This window comes from Myxocyprinus asiaticus, chromosome 46 (genome assembly GCF_019703515.2).
Source record: "Myxocyprinus asiaticus isolate MX2 ecotype Aquarium Trade chromosome 46, UBuf_Myxa_2, whole genome shotgun sequence".
In the NCBI taxonomy this organism is placed as follows: domain Eukaryota; kingdom Metazoa; phylum Chordata; class Actinopteri; order Cypriniformes; family Catostomidae; genus Myxocyprinus; species Myxocyprinus asiaticus.
In genome coordinates this window covers 27,760,918-27,785,546 of record NC_059389.1, presented here as the reverse complement: position 1 = coordinate 27,785,546, position 24,629 = coordinate 27,760,918, and the positions used below count along the sequence as shown (strand labels likewise).

At 36.5% G+C, this 24,629-nt stretch overlaps 1 protein-coding gene and 1 non-coding gene across 2 annotated transcripts; one reads left to right on the top strand and one right to left on the bottom strand.

The window, feature by feature from the left end:
- The first annotated feature begins 830 nt into the window (after nt 1-830).
- Nucleotides 831-904, top strand: trnat-agu (transfer RNA threonine (anticodon AGU)). The gene has a single exon. It is a non-coding gene; the product is annotated as a tRNA-Thr (tRNA).
- A 208-nt stretch (nt 905-1,112) lies between these two features.
- slc7a10b (solute carrier family 7 member 10b) lies at nt 1,113-23,991 on the bottom strand. Its single transcript, XM_051690370.1, has 11 exons — nt 23,708-23,991; nt 19,428-19,632; nt 18,827-18,978; nt 13,229-13,354; nt 10,227-10,380; nt 7,157-7,280; nt 6,908-7,011; nt 6,484-6,580; nt 6,183-6,332; nt 3,973-4,150; nt 1,113-2,084 (listed from the first exon to the last, which is right to left on the bottom strand). Exons 1-11 carry the CDS (start codon nt 23,847-23,849, stop codon nt 1,963-1,965), a joined length of 1,554 nt encoding a protein of 517 aa, XP_051546330.1. The 5' UTR covers nt 23,850-23,991; the 3' UTR covers nt 1,113-1,962.
- Between the last annotated feature and the right edge of the window lie 638 nt (nt 23,992-24,629).

Below are 24,629 nucleotides of genomic sequence, written 5' to 3'. Positions count from 1 at the left end.
GATTTAGATAAAAATGGAGATGTATGTAGCCTTGAGGGCTAATCACATGGATGTGACTATTTTGGGTCACGGTCATAGCGCCACCACCTAGCAGCAGGAAGTGTGACTCTTACAACAGACTTTAAAATAGTCCTCTTATAGTTACCCAAATTGCTTCAAAATTGTTTAGAATAATGTCAAGTGCCAAATGAATGTTTCCACCTTGCATTGTTTTCCGAAAGCTACTGGGTGGAATTGGATCCATGGTGCTTGGACCCGTCATCGATGCTTGCAGCTATATTTTTATTTGATTGACATATTTAGTTAGTTAGTTAGTTTGATTATGTATACAACAGCACCGTTTTGTCTGACATGCATAATTGGCTAATACAAGTCTCAAAACATTTTTATGATATAACTGTCGATTCTTGATACAGCTGTTCATTCAGTACTGCTTGCACCTTATTTTCCCTGATAGCACACGTCCCAGTAAGAAGATTGTTTTTAAACTTCACACTTAAAACTTTTGTTGTGTAGAGGTTACTCTGAGGAAAAATGCTGAGACTCCAGCATTGTCATTAATCGCGATTTGTTTTGTTACGTGTAAGCAGAAATATGAGTTAAGTAATAGGCTACACATCCCACATTGAGAGATTTTTTGTCTCTCTTGAATTATGGTATTAAATACAGTAAGTCTTTAACGCTACGTTTATTTTATAATAAAAGCTGCCAAAAGACCAAGCAACCTTCTAAGTAACCATAAAAAAACAACAATAAATACTCAAATGTAATTGCATTTACGTTCACTGTTATAATTGGGAAGAATCGTATTTTCGTAATAGAAGGCCATCGGCGCCGTGGCTTAGTTGGTTAAAGCGCCTGTCTAGTAAACAGGAGATCCTGGGTTCGAATCCCAGCGGTGCCTTTTATATTTTATTATTATTATTATTTGAATGCAGCAAACTTAACAATTACAGATTATAGTTAGGCTTAAGGGCCAAACGTTAATTTATATTTTCATATTTACTATATTATAACTGTTATTTCATCATGTATGATACATACTTAATACAACACCTTTCAAAGTCTTCAAAATTATTAGCTAGTATTTATTTTTACTAATTACACTCCATGGCACGTTCATTAAATTCCAACATGTATAGACAAAAACATCAGAAAATGGCCCTAAAACACACTGTCTGGAAGCACTAGTTTTGTTTTGGTAACTAAAAAAATATCTAAACATCCTTTAAAGTTACATTTACCTGAGAAATGTTTTATTTACAAAAAAATATCTTAAAAGATAATATATATATATATATTTTTTTACATGGTTTCCACTTGTTTTAAGCATAAACCTCTCTAATTTTATTATTCATATTTTAATAGCCATCATCCAAAAAGAGATATATTCTCTTCATTCCTCTTTTCAGTATTTTAAAGATTTTTTTCTCTTGCTCTGTTGTCTTAATAAAAAACCTTCTATGCAAGAATAAGAAAATAGTAATGATAAAAATAATTACAGTAAAATGTCTTGTGATGTAATATTATGATTTCATGCTGGAGACCAAAATTGTGAATAGTGAATATTATTGTTAGAAAAATGTCAAATGTATTTACATCAGTGAGGCATGCATAGTTTGTTTAAATTGTTATGTTGTTGGCAAGACCTCACAAGTGTACTGTACATGTCCCATGTGTCAACACAGGAATGTCAATTGCAAATGAACAACCATAGCAAATTCTAGGGTTTTGAAACACTGGTCCTGTAAAAACACACCTAACAAAAAACTGAAGCAATTTAATGGTACAATCCATAATTTCTGAAATGATGCCACTTAAACCATTAGAAACATACACCACTAGATTCCCCACTGAAATAAATGAGGCGGTTATTGTTTGATTTTTTGTTTTACTACTCCTACAAGCCTTTGTAGTTGCCCTTTTAAACAAATAAACAGGCAAATTAAAATAATACACAATTCAAAGAGGTCCAGAAGCCTTGCTCGTGAAGGAAGATTTGTCAGTCCATTCTGTGACTTCAATAGGGTCAATTTGTGGGAAGACAACAAAAAACACTCTTTGTCCCAGGTACGTAGCCCACTCTGTAACAAAAATAACATTTAATACACAAACTCATTTAATAATTTCACGATCATTATTTTTAACAATCATTTGTTGGATTAGTTAATTAAAAAATAAAAACTCTGTCATCATATTGTTCCACCCTGTATTACATTTTCTTCCATGAAACAAAAAAAAAAAAAAAAAAAAGATGTTTAGCAGCTCTTTCCCATAGAATGAAAGCATACAAAAACAAGTCACGGTCAAGCTCAAAAAAGCATCATAAAAGCGCCATAAAAGTAGTCCATACACCTTGTGCACTATATTTCAAGTCTCCTGAAGCCATACGATTTTTTTTTCTCTGCCGCAGCTCTAAAATCTCATTCAAACTTCCAACATGTTGCGGCAGGTTTGACATCAATGGTACCAAATGATCACAGAATTTTCATTTTTGGGTAACCTATTCTTATATATATATATATATATAATATATATATATATAGTGCTGTCAATTGATTCAAATTTTTAATCAAATTAATTACATGGCATGCTGCTATATAAATATTTACTGAGAGCCCCTCAAATAACAATAATTTAATATATAATGATGAAATAATTATAAATAGTTATATTTAAATAATTAAAAATTACATATATGGGTTAGGGTTATGTATATAAATGCATTAAATCATTGTGGTCAAAAGTTTGGAATAATGTACAGATTTTGCTGTTTCGGAAGGAAATTGGTACTTTAATTCACCAAAGTGGCATTCAACTGATCACAAAGTATAGTCAGGACATTACTGATGTAAAAAAACAGCACTATCACTATTTGAAAAAAGTCATTTTTGATCAAATCTAGACAGGCCCCATTTCCAGCAGCCATCACTCTAACACCTTATCTTTGAGTAATCATGCTAAATTGATCATTTGGTACTAGAAAATCACTTGCCATTATATCAAACACAGTTGAAAGCTATTTGGTTTGTTAAATGAAGCTTAACATTGTCTTTGTGTTTGTTTTTGAGTTGCCACAGTATGCAATAGACTGGCATGTCTTAAGATCAATATTAGGTCAAAAATGGCAAAAAAGAAACAGCTTTCTCTAGAAACTCGTCAGTCAATCATTATTTTGAGGAATGAAGGCTATACAATGCTTGAAATTGCCAAAATAAAATGAAGATTTCATACAAAAGTGTACACTACAGTCTTCAAAGACAAAGGACAACTGGCTCTAATAAGGACAGAAAGAGATGTGGAAGACCAGATGTACAACTAAACAAGAGGATAAGTACATCAGAGTCTCTAGTTTGAGAAATAGATGCCTCACATGTCCTCAGCTGACAGCTTCATTGAATTCTACCCGCTCAACACCAGTTTCATGTACAACAGTAAAGAGAAGACTCAGGGGTGCAGGCCTTATGGGAAGAATTGCAAAGAAAAAGCCACTTTTGAAACAGAAAATCAAAAAGAAAAGGTTAGAGTGGGCAAAGAAACAGACATTGGACAACAGATAATTGGAAAAGAGAGTTATGGATCTTAACCCCATTGAGCTTTTGTGGGATCAGCTAGACTTTAAGGTGCGTGAGAAGTGCCCAACAAGACAGCCACATCTATGGCAAGTGCTACAGGAAGTGTGGGGTGAAATGTCACCTGAGTATCTGGACAAACTGACAGCTAGAATGTCAAGGATCTGCAAATCTGTCATTGCTGCATGTGGAGGATTTTTTGATGAGAACTCTCTGAAGTAGTTTAAGAAGTTACATTATCACATTGTGATCAGTTGAATGCCACTTTGGTGAATAAAAGTACCAATTTCTTTCCATAAGAGCTAAATCTGTACATTATTCCAAACTTTTGGCCACCAGTCTATATCTATACAGAACCAATAATTTAAATAGAATTTCCAATTTCTCCAGTGAAACTTACCAGTAAAATTATATACGCATTTTGGCTTGTGTTTCCAGTAAACTCCCAGGAAATAGATGGGCACTCCAGTGACCATGATGACCAGTCCCACTCCACAAACCAGTGGCTCTGAGTGTAGACTGAAGCCCAGCAGCAGAACCCAGAACAGCAGGTATGCCACTGGAACAAACAGACTCACCTGATGAGAGAATAGACATGGACACTTCATCAGGGACACCGTGAGTGCAATTCAAGAAAAATATCGATTTTTGTACATTACTGTGTTTTGGCACATCCTGATCATCAAGAGTCCACTGCAATTCAAAGCTTAAATGACTTTTAAAGGAATTGAGAGTCACTACTAAAGCCTAAAGTATACTTCAGTCAGATGTGAATGCTGAGCATCCGTGTACATGACACATGATGCAAATCTCGTCATCAGTAGAGTGCTCGAGTGCTGAATGTGCACAGCCTGATTTTTCAAACCATGCGTCTTCGAACGCGCAGAATGCAGATGCACCTGTAGTTATTTGCACTAATTAGTGGGTCCACTAGGTGGCAACACTCACTGTAGAGCCGAGGAGGGCGGGGCCGGGCTGGAATGACGCATGCCCGGTCCCCAATCAGCCTGATGGGGCGCACGAGGGATAAAGGCGGCCGGGGATGACAGTTCGGGAGAGAGAGAATTACAGGCAGCTGCCCTGCATGTGTTTATGTTTGTGTGTTTTTAAGTTTATTATTACACTATTATTTATATTTTCAAGCCGGTTCTCACCTCCTCCTTTCCCTCGAACCCCCTTACACTCACATTTGAGCCATTGCTGTCACGAAGAAGTGCTAGAAGAAGAAGTAATTGCCACTAAATATCAGCAGATGCTTCATACACTTCATAATACAATTTCTGCCAGTAATGTTACTAATAAAAAGATAGAAGACAGAAACCTAAATAAAGTTTTCAATTTTATTAGCACTATAATAATATTTTTGGTTCTGGAAGTATTTGTCATTTTTTTCCCATATGGATTTGAATAAATCCTTCATTATAAAAAGGTTATAGGAAATTAATCATACCAACCATCTCAGGTGAATAACAACATTTCAAACGCTGATTTGTAACAAAAAAGTATTTGACAATCGGACAAAAAGACAAAAGTACAAGACTGTGTACTTAATGTGTTTCCTGACTACAATCTCATGAAGCATTGTGAATTACATATTTTAATAAAAAATGACAGAAATATATAAAGGACCTAGAGCACATTGGGAATTGGGCATTCCAAATTGAGGAGAAAAGGAGAGAAAAAAATAAAATATAATTCAAGCAGCAAAAACATGTTTCTAAATGTGGTTTAAAAAGGAAACAAGGCTTTTCTTGTTCTTCTTTTTAAACTTATGTTATTTTTTTTTTGTGGTTAATTTCACTCATTTAATTATTAGTAAATTTTTTCATTACTTATTTAATTTCACATCTATCAAAATGTAGTCATGTCAGTTTGCCTGAAAGAACACAACACGTTCGGATGTCACGATTTGCACGTGGTTGGGAACAGGTGTAAATTTTGTTTGTACCAACTAATGTTTTGAAAATACAAAAACTTTCATTAATTCAAAAATTTACATCAGAACAGCTTTATGAACGATTGTAACAGGTAAACGGATGGGCAAGGAGGAGGCAGGAACCGGCTGAACAGTCAACATAAAGGTTTAATGATATAAAAGAACTTAAAACAACATAAAACATAAACAAACAGACACACACACGTACGTCTCTCTCTCTCTCGAACCGGCGCCTCCGGGCGCCCCTTATCTCGCTCTCCCGCTGATCAGCTGATTGTGCTGACCGTGCTCCATCACGGTCCAGCAATGCCCTCCTCCTCATCAAAATGGTTTACACAAAGAATCTTTCTGCTCATGTTTCATGAATGAAGCCCAATGTTTATATCATGGACGGATGGCTTTAACAGAAGCATACCACTGATTAACAACCTCTGAGCTCACGGCAGGTCTGTCTTTAAAAGCTTATAAGTTGTCGTTAATAATCAACTCGCCTAAGGAGAAAATTAATGGGATTTTACTTCTGGAATCAGACTGTTGCACTCTTTTGCAGTAAATGAGATGAATATGCTGCATATGCTGTTTTATTGTACCATTTTGTTTTAATATGTAGACTTATTCTACCTCCATGACATTTACATATGTCACATAAAGAGGCTTTTTACACAATACTGTACCTTGATGGGTCTGTATAAGTTTGGTTTCTTCCATCTGTAGTACAGAAGACCAGCAATAGTGACTCCATAAGAGAGGTAGTTGATAAAAGACACATAGTTTATAAGGCTGTGAGTTTCTCCAATGCACAAGATTACGATTGTGGCAGTGCACTGAAAGACAAGAATAAAGGACAAAAAGAGAGAAAGAATAGGAAAGAGAGAATTTAATAAAGGTTACACCCAGAGAAAACTTTTTTATTTTTACTTAACATAAACATATTATTTGGTTTATGTTCTTTTATGAAAAGATAAAGTGACATACACAGACTAGTAGAGCTGGGATCGGTGTGCAGTTCTTAAAGTGGATCATAGCCAGAAGGCTGGGTAAATGCCCTTCCCTTGCCCCGGAAAAACACAGCCTGCATGTAGCCAACAATTTTAATTTATAAGGCCTCAGATGTATGAATTAATAAATCACAAAGGAAAAAAATATCTTAAAGGGATAGTTCACCCAAAAAGCAAAATTCTGTAACCATTTACTCAACCTGATGTCGTTACAAACCGTATCATGGAGCAAAATGTAAATGAATAGTAAATGAAGACAAAGTATAAGCTATCCCTTTATTATTTCTTTTTACTTGAAATCAAAAATAAGACCTGTCATGGACATCATAAATCAAAGGGTCAATGTGACAAAAAGTTCCTCTTTTCAATAGGAACAGGTGCAAAGCAAGAACTTCGCTCACCTAGAGGAGGTGAAGAGGTAACCATTGATGCCTCCAAAAGTGGAGAGTGCCACAGAGATCGGCATGATGGTGGAAAACATCCCGAGTAGTTTCTCACCAAATGTCTATTAGACATGACAAAGATATGGCGTATCACCAACATAATTAGAGTACTACTAATTAAGATAAATAATCACACACACACATGCACATTATGCTAATTAAATAAAATCTAAATAAAGATCTGATGCATCAAGGGCCTGTACTTACAACAGCCACAGCGTTGGAAGAGAGCAGCTCCTCAGGAGACATGGAGGAGAAATACGCGATGTTTGTGAGAGTGTACACACATGTCACCAGCGGAATTGAGATGTATATGGCTCGTGGCAGATTCCTGAATAAAAAAAATATATATATATATATATATATATATATATGCATTTAAACGTACATATTTGATGGTCCATCACAGAGCATGTGTAGATAAAGGCTCCTGATTACGTAAAAGGAAAATTATTATATAATATATAATCATTGATGATAAGTGTTTTTTTTATTTTTTAACACACTAAAAAAAAATTGTGGTGAAGTAAATAAAGCAGAAAAGATGAAGTAGTTTCTACATTGAATAAATTTAAGTGTGAACTTGAAAATATTAAGCAAATTGTACATTTGTACTCAATTCAAGCATGCAAAAATGAATGATCTAACTTATAAGTAAATATTATTTATGATTATTTGTTATCTTTACAATGTGTCATCATCAATCGTAAAGTTGAAAACCTTGTCATATTTATTTGTTAATTTGAGTACATTTCACTGGCAAATAAAATAAGTACATTCTAATTAGCTTTTGAAGCTGGTGTTCCCAGCATGCACCAGGCTTGAATTATTAATGCATGGTTTAATTTTTTTCAAGTTTATTTACGTTTTTATTTTCGATTTTGTTGTTACGTTTGGTAGCTTCTTGTTTTGTGAAGTCTGAAGTTCATTTTCTACTCAAAATTAACCATTCAAGATTAAAAAAAAATCAAATAAAAAAATATTGTGAATGCGTGCGCAGCTCTGTATCTTTTTTTTTTTTTTGCCAGTAATACAAGGTGATGTTGTCTATTGGACTACATACATAGCATACAATGAGCTTATCTGTGGAAGACTTCCATTTGCCATGTGGTATACATGATTAAACATGCGTTTATAAGAAAAGTTCAAAATGTGAAATGTTCATATAAAATGTTCATGTACATCAGATTTGTAAGTAAAAGTTACTTTATTAACTGAAATGTTTAAGTTAAATTTACTCACTCACTTTAAAGGTGCAGTATGTAACATTTTTCATGTAATACTCACATTTTTTTTACCAATGTGTGAACAGCTTGTAATGCAGCTTAAAAAATTAGTTCTTTCCGGGCTTCATTGGTTTCCTATTAAAGCCTGTAGACTGAATTTCATGCGAAGGGAGTGGGTCAAAATCCAAAGGATGTGACGTTTATGCTCGCTCCCGAGAGCCTTGCCTCAGTGCTTCTCTTCCGCTATTCAACAGTGACAACAAATTGCAACACTAGGTAACGTTATCTTAGAGATGGAATCCAGCAAACGTCTGGCTCCCAGCAGAACACCGACTCCTACACAAACTCTGAGTAAGCCAAAAAAAAAAAAACAAAAAAAAAACATTTATCTACTGAATCCCGTCTGGCTAAGTGGGAACGTGATCGTGGTCGAGCGAAAACTAGAGTGAACATCGGCAGGGCATTTGATTCCTGGAGGGAGCTTCATTCGGTTTTGGGGATCAAAACCGACCCTGAATTGGCGTTCTTCTTATTGGACAGGTAAGCTTACATAACTGCAAAGCATGTGAAATATAGTGCCATAAGGATTGATCTGTGTCATTTTAGCTAACTTGATCTTGCCTGCTAACGCTGATGAATTGCAAGCTACCTTGCTTCGTAACTTTCAAATAATCTTCTCTTTATACTAAAAGTCAGGTATACAGGATACATTTAAGCAAATATGCTGGTTTCTTGATCGTAGTACAACATATGACATACAAAACATACAATAGTGCAACATAACAGTGCAGTGCAACAGTAAACTGTCTGTTATAGTTCGGTAGTATGTAGCTGTATGTGTGTTTCAGTATGCTATATTAGCTAATAAGTAGTTTTAGTTTAGTCTCAAAGTTTGTAGTAAAACAATCATAACTGTGTAATTTTAATTATGCTACCTCATCTGTCAGCATGATGTCAGTGAATCACGTTCAGTCTCTTTGTACGTTATGTCATTGTTTTGGTCGATACTCGCTCACATCCCTATGGAGTGTGTGCACGAGCACGAGCAACAGGTAACTGGCCGCAGTTCACTTAACGGCCACAGGTGTCATTAATAACAAGGGTTTTTGAATCTTACATACTGCACCTTTAATATGTCATAAAATTTTATGGCATTAAAATTTATTTAGAAAAACTGTGTGCACCCAATGTTCAGCAAAAAAAAAAAAAAAAACACTATTGAGCTTGACAAAACCATTTGAAAAAGAAATAAAAAAAGAAAAAAAAAGGGGAAATAACAATGTTGAACAGAAAGTGAGGCACAAAGACCTTTTTCCCTACATTACCTAATGTAATGGTGATGAATGGGGACATGAAAATGATCTGATATTCTAACAACAAACACTTAAGAATCAAAATGAAAGTGTTATTTTGAAAGTACTTTTCCATTACACTATAAACAGAGTCAAAGGTGCACCCAGTATTTTTTTCCTCATTAAAAAAGTTTAACTCCTAAAGACATGAATTGTAATTTTGGAATACGTATAGGAAATCATGACCACTTACATTAAAATGAAGACTCCAGTCATATCATTGACCTTATAAAAGCTGTTTTATTCTACATGGAGAGGGTCTCCTCATGGGAGCTGCCATGTTAGAATCACATGACCAGCCGAATACTACTCACTTAATCTCAGTAATCACCCTATTATTGGACACTTTCACTCATAAATTAAATAAATCATGGCTGACTGTGAATAGTGAATTTCTATAATGGCATCGTTAACTGAAAGCTATTGCGTTTGAATGATGCTGCATCCAAACCACAAGGTGTCAGTGTAAGTCCAAGACAACATGCATAAAAATTACTGAGTGCACCTTTAAATCTATCAAATAATGTGACTAAGCTTAATGTCTGTGATTTTTACTATACAGATTGAATATTTGCACTAAAAAAGTAATTATTTTGACTTTGTAATGAGATTACATCCAACACTGCTGATAAAACATTCCAGCTAGTATGGAAGTGTTCATTTGTGCCAGGCATGTTTTAATAGTGATATCTGACTAACCTCCTTGGATCCACCACTTCCTCTGTAACATAGTTGAGGAAGTTCCAGCCACTGAAGGCAAAGGAGGCATGAAGGAAAGCCAACGCAATCTGCCCTACAGTTGGAGCTTTAGTAAATGTGAATGCCACCTGTGGAGTCAGGCTCTCGTAGTTACCTGAGTACACAGAAACAGATTTATTAATTGGACATGTAATAAACAGACATGTGATGTCAAGGCAGGGGATGTTTGAAATACAGTACAAGATATTTCCCAATTTCATGTAGTTATAGATTGATATACATCTCATTTGCAAGTCACTTTGAATACAAGTGTCTGTTCAATAAATATTGGTCTGCTTGACTGACTAACAGAAGTGGTTGTTTCCCTTGTGTGAGTTCCAAATCTATCAATTTTGGGCATTTTTAACAACTTAAAATGTTAAAACAATGTTTCATATACAGTGGCAAGAAAAAATACGTGAACCCTTTGGAAGTTTTCTGCATTAATTGGTCATAAAATGTGATCTCATCTTCATCAAAGTCACAAGTATAGACAAACACAATGTGCTTAAGCTAACAACACACAAACAATTATAATCTTTCATGTCTTTACTAAACACATCCCATCAAACATTCACAGTGCTGTAGAAAAAGTAAATGAACCCTTGGATTTAATAACTGGCTGATCCTCCTTTGGCAGCAATAACCTCAATCAAGCATTTCCAGTAGCTGTGGATTAGACCTGCACAACGTTCAGAAGGAATTTTGGACCATTCTTCTTTACAGAACTGCTTCAGCTCAGCCATATTCTTAGGATGTCTGGTGTGAACGGCCCTCTTGAGGTCATTCCACAGCATTTCTATTGGGTTAAGTTCTGGGCTCTGACTGGGCCACTCCAAAAGGTGGATTTTCTTTTTTTGAAGCCATTCTGTGGTGGATTTACTTCAATGTTAAGGGTCCTGCTGTATCACCCAACTTGTACTGAGCTTCAGCTAGCACGCAGCCACCCTGACATTATCCTGTAGGATATCTTGATAAACTTGGAGATTCATCCTTCAATGATGGTAAGCAATCCAGGCCCTGAAGCAGCAAAGCAGCCCCAAATCATGATGCTCCCTCCACCGTACTTAACCATTGGGATGATGTTTTCATGTTGGTATGTGTGCCCTTTTTACGCCATACGTAGTGATGCGTGTTCTTCCCAAACAATTCAACCTTAGTTTCATCAGTCCAAAAAACATTTTCCCAGTAGCATTGTGGAGTGTCAAGGTGGTCTTTGGCAAACTTAAGTGCGTAGCAATGTTTTTGTTGGAAAGCAGTGGCTTCCTTTGTGGTGTTCTGCCATGGACACCATGCCTGTTTAATGTTTTCCATATAGTAGACTCATGAACAGAGATTCCAGTTCCAATGATTCCTTCAAGTGTTTAGCTGTCACTTTAGGGTTCTTTTTACCTCATTGAGCATTCTGCGGTGTGCCCTTTGAGTCATCTTGGCTGGATGGCCACTTCTAGGGAGAGTAACCACAGTATTAAATCTCCATTTATAGACAATTTGTCTAACTGTGGACCTCTTTGAAATAACTTTGAATTCTTTCCAGCTTTATACGAAGCAACAATTCTTGATCGTAGGTCTTTTGAGAAGGTGCTTCTTGTGAACAGCAAACTAAGAATGTTTGAGTGCTTTTTCTAAGTCAAAGTAGCTCTAACCCACACCTCCAATCTTGTTTAATTAATTGGATGTCAAGTTTGCCAACTCCTGACTCTAGTTAGCTTTTGTTGATGTCATTAGCCAAGGGGTTCACATACTTTTTCCAACCAACAATGTGAATGTTTGAATGATATATTCAATATGTACAAGAGCAATACAATAATTTGTGTGTTATTAGTTAAAACAGATTGTGTTTGTTCAATACTGTAACTTAGATGAAGATCAAACCAGATTTTAAGACACATTTTATACACAAATTAACTATAATTCCATAGTTCACATACTTTTACTTGCCACTGTATGTTAAGACATTTATCACTTGTCCTGAAAGAAAGATCATGATCATGGTCTTGATCAACCTTCAAGTGGATTTTGATATAATATAAATTTGACAAATGTTATTATATCATTAGTTTTTCATCATTTTGGTCACATTTTAGCTTAAAAATGTACAAAACCATTTATTCTGTCCATAAATATGATGTCTTGAAATTACATATATTATATTGCAAATATATATTGTTACATGTTTATTGTTTACATGCATAATAAAATTATTTAAATTGAGAACAGTTGCTAAAGCGGTACTGTCTCTTTAAGAATAGGGGCAGTTCATTGAGGGTCTCACAGAATAGTTTGTTTTGTGCATATTAACGAGAGAGAAGTTGAATGGCTTCTTTCCATAGCATCTGTGATATGTGTGATTAAAATTAAATGTGATTTTTATTTTAGAAATTCAGTTACACATTGATAGCGTGGATCTCTTCTTTGGACACACATTATACTGAACAAGTTAAACCAAACTTTAACCCTCAACACTCGGTGAAAGGATCTGGGTGCTGAACTTCTTCAACACTATACTACTCAATCACAGGTGGCTAATCACAGATATTTTTAGTCGCATAGTGCAAAATTTGGTCGCACACGCAATGCATCTGATATTTTTACCCAGCCCTATTGGTGACAGCGATTCTTTGTTATAAAAATACAAATTGAGCACATAAACACCACATTGAAAATATTATTTTTTAAGTTCTTAGCAAAAAGTGCAAAGTAGAATTTTCCTGATTTTAGCACTTTTTATTCATTTATTCTGAAGGGGACATTAAAAAGTCTGGGTGGAGCACCCCAAATACTGACAAATTTACATTTCAACACTGCACAAACCACAATTTTTAAAGCATTTGTTTCTCTAAAATTATTCTAGAGGACAGAAAAAAGTTTACCTAATTGAATAATCACCCATAAATTAGTACAATATCGGCCATCGGCCACTCTGCTCTCTATGTCAGCATGGACATCAGTTACTTTCTCACCTTCATAGATCTGCATGAGTCCGACAGTAATGATGAGCCCCAGAGCCAAAAGTTTCCCCACTGTAAACACGTCCTGGATCCGTGTGGCCATGCGCACACTGTAGCAATTCACCCATGTCAAAAACACTACAAACACACACACACAAATACACACAGAGACTATATGAACAGAATTACTAGTTGTAAGTAAACACGCAAGTTAACCATTAACAATTCACTTAATAAGGCATAAGGTCGTCTGTCTTAAAATATATAGTTTTCCAAAGAAAATGGCTGATGATATTTGTGAATGTTGTAAAATTTTAAACTTGTTGTCATTAGAAAATAAGGACTGAGTTTCAGCTTGTACAGGGCACTCGAGACAAATGTGGGAATGCTACAGGAAAACAGTGTGGAATTGTAATTGAATGGACTCATCCATCACAGCCAGTGCCACTCTGTCCCTCTCTTACGTACTCTTTCATATTCACTTTCCCTCTCTAGGACAGAAAAATGTTGCCCCTGTTTAAGCCCAATCAAACAAATAGCTTTCAATGAGTCAGAACAAAAGCAGAGAGCAAGGAGCAGGTCTGTGAAAAAATGGAGCGCCTCGCCTTCCTGAAGCTCTCTTGTTGTTGTTGTTTTGGTTTGTGTGAATAACTGCTCAGAACAGGCGAATGCAGCAATCACATGCTACTGGCCCTGTCACCTCCATCACTGAGCAGAGTCAAGTGCTTTTGGCACCTTCTCATTTGTACCCAGCCAGGGGACAAAATCACAAGTATTCGATTTCAATATTATTTCCTGCATCATACAACACTAATTTGGTAGACTTAACAGGTTCTTAAAATGATTTTGCAAAATAAATGAATATGTAAAATCTTATTTAACTGTGCAAAATAAATGAATTTGTTAAATCTTACTTTGATGAACCCAAAAGCTGTCATTTCACCTCATGTTTGTAATTGTAACTGGGTTATTCTGAGGAAAAGGTGCCACTTGTGTGTTATGTGTGTTGCTATGACTTACTACTGATTTAAATAAGATAAAACATTCAAAATATTAATTTCATTTTAAATATTTGTTTTTCATCGTAATATTAGCCAATTTGCATGCCACCACTTCTCACCATTAAATTTGAATAGGGTTATATAGAATTAAATATATATATATATATATATATATATATATATATATATATATATATATATATATATATATATATATGTGTGTGTGTGTGTGTGTGTGTGTGTATAAATGCAGCATTAATTAAAATTAAAATATCATGCTTGTGGTATATATATATATATATATATATTTATTTATTTATTTTTTTTTTTCAAAATGCTTTTTTCAAAATTTTTGATTTTATGATTTGTCTTTGTCCCTGCACCTTCTATTCAGCCGCAACATCATAAACATTTTTAAGATTAATTAGTTCAAGCAGAGGTATATTTCTTACCATTTCTATAAGTATTTCATTTTCTTTACACTTACATTGGCATTTTTAATCTCAAAAGTTCAACTCTGATATAAGAAAAAAGTCACAGTGATTAATTTTTACAGAAAAAAAAACGTTGTAATTAAGCTGTAAATAACGTGGTGTTGTATGATGATATTTGTCTATTTATGTTCGTTAACTTATTAGGCATTTTTACACTGACCTTCAAACCCTTAACCCCTGAATATATTTTCAGTTAGGCTAAGGGTTAATAATAATAAATAACGTACTGGTTATGAATGTAACCCTGATTCCCTGAAAGGAGGGGACGCTGCAGTTGCTGGCGCTATGGGAAACTAAACCCAGGAGTGACGATCTCAATAAATAATTTAATTATTTATTTTTATACACAATTTACAATCATATTTAATCAAACTACAGTGATGACTCTAAGACTTTATAGATATTACAGTTTCATTTTCTGTTAAAGCATGATTTTCTGTAAAGCTGATTTGAAATTATGTGTAGTGTGAAAAGTGCTATACAAATAAAAATGCCTTGACGATCTCTGAGTGACGATCTCTGGCAATCATATGGCAAATGGCACTTGACGCTCCACCCCTGATGTGCACGTCATCGCGGGCATATAACTGGAGCAGAGCACCATTTCATCAGGATTTTCGACTGAAGGGAAGAGAGTGCATTTCTCTGCCCCTTAACAGCGAGAAATCAGTAGTGCGGCATGCATCCGCAGCGTCTCATTCCCTCTTTTCAGGGAACCAGGGTTACAATCATAACCAATACGTTCACTTTCAAGTCGGTCTCTTCGATGCTGCGTTAGTCGCTGATGCTATGGGAAAGTGCATACTATTGCGCCGTGCTACTGATTCGCACGCACAAAGCCTACTAGCCATTAGGGTAGAAAGTCCTTGACATTGTCTCCCCTTCATATTGAATGACAGGAAAGAAGAGAGGAAAACATCAATAAACAATTCTTGTTAGAAATATACAGTGACACTAGCCATGCCGGGTAGTGAAACACTGTACAGATGTCCCATCCACACTGCAGTGAGGAACTGAACTCAAAATGGTCAAAGACAAATTAAGTAATGCCACTAGCCAACAGGGTAGTAGAACATTAAGCGTTACTTTTCACTTAAGAATCAGTCCTTCTTTCACAGCGTTGATCTGGGAAGAGAGAGATGAAACACTGAAGTTATAATACCTGGCAAAGGTGTTAGGTGAGGTGCAGCCTGCAGCCAGGCAGATGTCCTGCAAGGACACGGACCCTGCATTCCTTGCGAATCATAAGTGAGTGCAATGGTGTCGACAACCCAGTGAGAAAGTCTTTGCTTGAAGATGGCCAAACCTTTTGAACAGCCTCCAAACCAGACAAAGGGCTGATCTGTAAGCTTAAATTTACTTGTTCGGTCAACATACATGCGCAGTGCCCTCACTAGGCAGAGCATGTGCAATCTCTGTGCCTTGTCTGTTTCAGAAAGAGGAGGAGAGAAAGTATGGTTATCACCTGAGCCCTGAAGGGAGTGGCCTATACCTTGGGCACTAAACCTCCCCTAGGCTTGAGAACGGCTTTTGGCAAGCCAAGCCCAAATTCCAAACAAGAATCATGGACCGAAAGGGCCTGAAGCTCCTCAAGACGGCAAAAGCCAGTAGCAGTGCAGTCTTTAGAGAGAGTACGCGTAAGTTTACTGTATCCTGTGGCTCGAAAGGGGAAAAGGCGCCTTGCCTTCCTGATGAAACACAGGAATTTTCCAAATAGCTAGCATGGCTAGGCAGCAGCACGTCACTACAAGATGAAAGCAACCGTGTTGCCAACAATGATGAGGGACTTTCGAGTTGACGCAGCACTGGAGAGGCCATCAACCCCAAGGCATATTGAAAGTGTTTCAGCGGCATAGCTTTCCCTGGCTTGAAGCTGGTCAAGCATCTGAAAATAGATTGAGTGCGTTTGTCTGTCATGCGCTAACAGTCACAGAGTCAAGTTTCATTCTCATGAAGTAAGCTTAATAACTGGGCACCAACACACTCTTCGGCCCAAACGCTCCAAATGTGCAAACAGCAGGTCCCTGTGCTTGCATGCTTGTGCTTCCGACTGCTCTAAAAGTAGTCAAGGTAACTGAGAACATGGACACCGCTCAGCCTCAGTGGAGCGAGCGCCACATCGACACATTTCGTGAATGTGCGAGGAGCTAGGGACAAGCCGATGTGTGTGCCTTTCAGGTCGATTGACACAAACCAGTCCAAAGGACGTACATGAGACAAGATCTCTGAGTGACCATCTTGAACGGAGACTTCACAAGAGTCCTATTCAAGGGTCTTAAGTCTAAAATAGGCCACAGCCCGCCATCCTTCTTGGCGATCAGAAAATAACGGTTGAAAATGCCTTTCTGTGCATCACACGCCGGTACAATTTCTATTGCGTCCTTGGCAAGGAGGTTTTGTTCCACTGAGCCAATACAGGCATCCTCGTGAACTGAAGCACATAGAGAAGACTCATGCCTTGAGCAATCACAATGGGGTTCTAAAACTTTGTTGGAATGTGACAATCATGGCACAGACCAAACAGCAACACAAACAATGAACACACCATGACCTTGTTCTCATTCCCAGCTTGTCAACAACAGGGGAAGCTGGAGGCTTGTTGAGACAGAATTGAGACAGTGAAGCGAATTCCTGACAAATTTAGCCAGGGGTGTCACTTTTTTTTCATGTATTTTTTGATCCCCTTTTCTCCCAATTTGGAATGCCCAAATCCCACTACCTCGTTGTGGCGTGGTTACTCACCTCAATCCGGGTGACAGAGGACAAGTCTCAGTTGCCTCCGCTTCTGAGACCGTCAATCCACGCATCTTATCACATGGCTCGTTGTGCATGACACCACGGAGACTATGCATGTGGAGGCTCATGCTACTCTCCACGATCAATGCACAACTTACCACGCACCCTGTTGAGAGCGAGAACCACTAATCGCGACCACGAGGAGGTTACCCCATGTGACTCTACCCTCCCTAGCAACCGGGCCAATTTGGTTGTTTAGGACACCTGGCTGGAGTCACTCAGCACACCCTGGATTCGAACTCATGACTCCAGGGGAGGTAGTCAGCATCAATACTCGCTGAGCTAGCCAGGCCCCCACCAAGGGTGTCACTTAACAGACACCGGGATGCCAATACACCTGCCAAGCCACTAGGTGTCAGTGTAAGTCCAAGATGACACAAATACAAGTTATTGAATGCACCTTTAACGTGTTTTCTTGCGTTACTGGTGTGGTAAGAGACCTTGGTGGCCAGAGCAGCAATTTGTGGCGCAGCCCGTTTCGCGAGCACCGCAAAGTAGCAGCGCCAGAGACCTGAACTATCACTAACTTGGGAGAACGTCAAGTCATTATAACTCTGTAAAGAATGGCACAGGTGGAGAAACTCTGAGGCGCGCCAACACAGTGAACACTGGCTTAATCAACATTGTCTTCAGAAGCAATATGATTGGGGTGGGTGTGAAACAGATCAATATTTAAGTAATTTTTTACTTTAAATCTCCACTTTCCCATTCTTTTGCATTATGAAAGTGAAAGTGGAGATTTTTAGTAAAAAGGAATTAAATAATGATCTGTTTCTTACCCAAAGTGTTTGGATTGCTTCAGAAGACATATATTAAACCACTGGAGTCTTATGGATTACTTTTATGTGGCCTTTATGTGATTTTTGGAGCTTCAAAGGTCTGGTCACCATTCACCAGCATTTAGAGACTTACATTTTCTTCTAAAAATCTTTGTTCATGTTCTGCAGAAGAAAGAAAGTCATACACATATAGAATGGCATGAGAGTGAGTAAATGATGAGAGAAATTTCACCCCATGAAATTTCATTTCATGGGGTGAATTATCCCTTTAAGCACATTAATTTGACCACTAATTTTTTATATTTTAAGGGTTGGTCCCCCAATATCTGTGGCAGTTACAGCTCTGGTGCATTGGGCCTGAGGTGGGAAAATATGATTTGTTGAAATCAGAAACATTTTCAAATTAAATGACTGCCACAAATGACACAGTTTCATATAAACAGAGCAGTTTATAGGTTTTATAAACATGCTTGAAAATCATTCAGTAGCATTTTCAGGCTGTTTATAGAAATAAATAAAATACATAAAAGTCTCACTCACATATGCAGATCGTGGACAGCATGCGTGTGGCCATGTATGGAGGAATACAGTGCGGGAAAACAGGCTGAAGCACATAGTTGGAGAAAGTGAGAGCTATGACTGCCAATGTGGTGGGATACATGATCAACACTGCACTCCATAACAGCAGAAACCTGGACAACACAGGGAACAGTAACACAACAAATGGGCAGTTGACACATCAAGAGTTTAGGTTAAAATTTATACGAAGATTTAAAGAAAAGTGTATATTTTAGATGCTGTAACTGTTCACCATTTCTTTTGAAGTTTGTCAATATTTTTAATCACCTTTTTGTCTTCACCAGCTCTTTTCACGTAACTGATCATGCAGTGTGACAAATACATTTTACAAATATCCCATGTAGTCTCTTAATTAATATGGTCTTTAAAAAAAGATGCATGCATAATATTAAAAGTAAGCAAAATGCTATTTAAAATGGTTTTTAATGGAATATAGCATGTCACACCACAGGATTTCATTGTTTTTATTTTATTTTATTTATTTATTTATTTATTTATTTATTTTTTATCTCAAATTCCTTTTTGTTTGTCTCTAAATTAATCATATATGGATGTGTCCTACCCCACAAGACCACCAAATATCTCAGTGACGTAGGAATAGTCTCCTCCAGATTTGGGGATGGTGACCCCTAGTTCAGCGTAGCAGAGGGAACCGAGAGCAGCTACACCCCCTCCTAACATCCACACCACCAGTGCCAATCCAACAGAACCTGAGTGCTCCAGAACCCCCTTAGGAGAGATGAATATTCCTGAGCCAATAATGTTACCTGAGAAAATAAGGACATATAAATAACGTTATATGACTATGAATAATTACAGTAGATGTTTAAAGTCAACATGAAATAGCATTCGCAACCAATGACATTCACAAGAAAAGTCTTTCCAAATGAGATAATAAAAAGTGCATTCCATACCAAAATGGAATCAAGTGGTTGGGAGAGGTTTAATAATAAAATAGAATTTGTGATGTTAACCGAAAACAAAAGTTGTGTCAGAGGTGGAGCAAGTAGTTACATTTTGATTAAATATTAAAAGACAGACTTTTTTATTATTTGGGATAACGTGCACTGAATCGTTCACAATAAGACAAAGAATGTGTATTAAGAAAGTGTACAGGGTCAATTTCGTTTTGATGTTGACTTTTAAAACTACATAACTGTGACAGCCATTGATTGACCTGTCGTCTCACTAATTCTGTGGCAGTAGGTTGAAAGTTTTATCGAAATTCGAACAACTGCCACCAGTGTCCAAAGCTGGAAGTGTTATTGAATGTATGAGTACATGTGAGCTCCAGTTTCTGGGTGAAATGTCCACAGAGGAGTGCCAAAAGTGAGTTATAGTTGTATATGATGTAATACAGTCAACAGAATGCATATTTTAAAACCATATGTTCTAACCCAAAACTTAATATTTATGTACTTGAGAGATGCTTTTATCCAAAGCAGTAATCCAATACAGTGAATTCAAGGTATACATTTTATCAGTTTGTGTGTTCCCTGGGAATTGAACTCATGGTCTTGGTGTTGCTGGTGTTAAGTGCTACTAGTTGAGCTACAGGAACCCCACCTAACTGTCTGTGGAGTAAAAATGTAATCTTTGAGAGAAAATGATCTATTCTCTTCTAAATATTCTATTCATGGTTAAACTGTTTTATGGAGAAATAAGGCATTTTATGGAGAAATATAAACATAACATATCGTAATTGAAGAAGAAAGCAACAGCACTTAACGTACTTTGTTGGCGCAAACAGTTATGAATGATGACCAGAAAGCTGAACTCGACCAAGTAGGCATAGCTTCAGGCCAGAGACCTAAAAATGAGGGTGGAATCTTCAAAAGAGGGCGGAGTTACTATAGAAGGGGCCGTGCTTACTCCAAAAGAGGGTTGTGCCAACTCCATAAGGGGGCGTCACTTCCATTCACAGTTAAGGTTAGGGAAAGGGTTAGGTTAGGGGGCATATATATATATATATATATTCCATTAACAAAATAATGCCTAATTTTAGGACTATTAAGACATTTTTTCTTTCATTGTGACATTGTTTTCAAGATAATTTCCCCCCAAATTCTCATTATTTTAATGCATCAGTCCTTTTATGCTTTTGTAATTCCTATTCTTCTCAATAGTGATTTGCATTATTGTAAAACAGTAGTTTTATTGTAATACAGTAAAAAAACCTACTGTAATAAAATTATGTAAAATAAAAGTCAAACTGTAAAACAAAATCAGTTAAATTTACGGTAAAATACCAGCAGAACTTTTACTGTAAACAATATGGTGAACATGTTTCAGGCTTTACAGGATGTAATTTTGATGCCTGTATATTTTACATATTTTACATATACTACATTTATATTATTAAATGAAACTTGACATGCTATCCTTCTGAAACTATAAAAGTCTGCATTTCATTTTAAAATGTATTGTTAATCACTGTAGTATAAGGCACTTGATGACATGAAGTTCATCAATAGAGGCTCTTCCAGAAGAAATGACCAATGAACGTAGAGACAGTGCTCAGTGTCACTCACACAAACACCAAACACCATCAGGGTAACACATGTGAAATTAAAATTATACTTACTAAACTACATCAAATATAACACAGAACACCCCAATGTACATAACTGATATTAAAAATAAGAAGAAACATAACTATTCCCATAAAACATAATGAAATGAATTGGGTCATGCAGGGAATTGTGGGAACGCCCAATTATTGTTTTGTTTTTTTAACCATAATTTTAACAATAATTTACTGTAAAAAGTACATGCACTCTCTTGTTAAACCTAATATACATTTTTACCATTAATTATACGGTAAAATCATACTTTTTGCATGTGAGAAATTTTATTGTTACAACACTGAACTGTAAAATTACATATATTGTCTTTTTAAATATATTATAATTATTACCATATATTTTAAGGTAACTTCCCATTTACCAATTAACTTTTTTTTACTGTAGCATTTTTACAGTCTTTTACGGTTAGAATACGGACATTTTTTACAGTGTTACTATAAAAAGGCCACATGATGACTTTTATATTCTCTTGTTAAAAATAATATACATTTTACAGTTAATTTTACAGTAAAATCATACATTAATCTCTGCCTGCATCACCTTGGTCGAATGATGGACTACACTCTTGAAATGGAATACATAGACTATCAATTCATCAGCCAACTAACAAAGGACAATGCATTTATATGAACTTCTGCAGATAATCCAGGATGAACTTCAAAGACATTAGTCATTAATCTTACAGTTCATACAAAATCTTTGTTTAAACACTGACCCTTAACACTTACTTAGTTTAATAATTTAAAACCATGACCTGCACTGCACAGAAATAAGTATTTTTGGCATTATATTCATGTTGTTTAGGCAGAGGGGAAGTGGCCCCCACAGTGAGCCTAGTTTCTCCCAAGGTTGTTTTTCTCCATTAACCAACATCTTATGAAGTTTTGTGTTCCTTGCCACAGTCGCCTTCGGCTTCCTCACTGGGTTTCTAAATACAATTATTATTTAATTATTAAATTCTATACACATTTTACAATCATATTTAATCAGTCTACACAATGATCACTGTAACACTTTATAAATATTACAGTTTTCATTTTTAATTTCCTGTTAATGCATGATTTTCTGTAAAGCTGCTTTGAAATGATGTGTGTTGTGAAAAGCCCTATACAAATAAAAACGACTTGACTTTTTGTGTCTAAAAAACATATTTGTACAATATTTTACCATAAAATTACATGTATTGTTTTTGTTAAATATAACTTATTAGAATTTTTTACCGTATATGTTAAGGTAACTACCCGTTAACCAATTAACATTATGTTTTTTTACTGTAGTATTTTTTACATTCTTTTACCGTTAAAATTACAGACAATTTTATAATGTGTAAAGCAGCATAAATTAAAGGTAATAAAACAAATGCTGCCAAGTGATGAAACAAAATGAATAATCCATATTTTCTTTTCATTACAGTAGCAGTAAACCCACAGAATCCCCAGGAGAAGCGGCATAGTCAAGAAACAAACATGCAGAAGCACTTCCCCAGATAACATCCACACTGGCTGCAGTACCTGTGAGAGTTAAAATAGACAGAATGATCAGCCCCCCCCCCCCCCCCCCACTCTTCTTCCTGGCAGCCCTTCTCTCAAGCACCCAAGTGTCTTACAACGAGATTACGTAACAGCAGGCATAAATAATCTACTCCTGCCTGTCAAAGCCCCAGCTGCCATCAGAAGTTGAGAGAACAATCTTTAGCTTTCATTCGGCCTCTTTCAAGAGGACAAACACAACTGAGAGGGCCAGGAGACCCCAACTCTGAATGTTGAGACTCATTAAGTAGGCTAACTTTATAAAGTTAAGAATAAACTGCATATGTAAATGTTTTTGTCATGTTTAACATTGTTAAAACTGTCAAGATTCTATGAATCTTTTGTTTTCAGACAATAAAACAGATTATAAGACATTTATTTATTTAATAAGGCATTAAGCAATGAAACTTTAAAAGACTGCATAGGGCCATATTGTTAGTAATTAATAATAGGCTAATAATACATTTATAATGAACAAAGATTTAAAATCGAACAAGATGAATAATACTAATAAATAATAATGCACAGTTGCATGTGAATATGACAAGAAATGTCATAATGTGTTTTAGTGTAGTTGCCCACATAAAACATCTTTCAAATAGGCCATAAAATTCCACATAGCTGGAGATATGAACGGGAGGGCGAATTTATATTATTAATTTGTCTTTATAATTCCTAACGTTAAAACAGTTCATATCAAACAAAACAAAGTTGAAAACTTCTGTTACCGATGATGATCGTGCACGCGCTCAGAAGTCCTATCTCCTTCTTGAGTGTCACGCGCTCGGGGATGCTGGAGTCTCGTTTGTTCCCGCTATCTTTCATGATGCTCCTCTGAGCCTCTGTCCTTTTCCTCTCTACTCCATCCATTTCAGTTAGCGCACGAACAGAGAGCTGAACTGCCTCTCTTCAACTCGCTTTAGAGGATTGAAACATGGTGAAAAGGCCGCGCAGGCGCCGCATCTCGTGGGGTAGAATGTTAACGAGCGCGCGGCATGATTGATGCGTACACAGCCACACACTGTTACATACACACTCCATGGGACCTATGATGTGTGCATTTAAAATAATTATTCATGCATAAACATTGCAATATGAGTTTTGGATTTCTTTTGGAAAAAAAAAAAAAAAGAAAAGAAAAAAGAAAAGCCAAATACTCCAAAATAGCCATTGTGCTCATATAAAAGTTTAAATCCCAGCCTTTCCACTTCTCAAAACTAAACATTGTTTATCCCATGTTTACTGATGCAGTTCTTGGTAAACAGGATCTATAGGACACCAGCTGAAAGCAGAGTGCTACGGGGTAATCCCCACATCCACTGACAACATGCACCCATTCATCCTGAAAGGATCCCCAGTGTGGAATTTAGGAAGTCAAGTCGTGAATTTGTGGCCGTTGCTTTTCCCTGGCTAACAACAGCTCATGTGGAATAAAGGAGGCCAGGATTCAGCTGATCTCTCTTAGGAAACCCGTGGAGAGTGAGCTGCTTTGTAGTCTGGCAGGAAGGCTGAAACTCTGCCCACAATGTGTGCAACACTTAAAGAAGGAAGCCGAGCAGAAAACCAATACATCACAGGAGTCACAGAGCGGAAGGAAGAACGGGCATCAGAGGGACAGAGTCCAGATCATACAAGTGAATCTCATGAAAA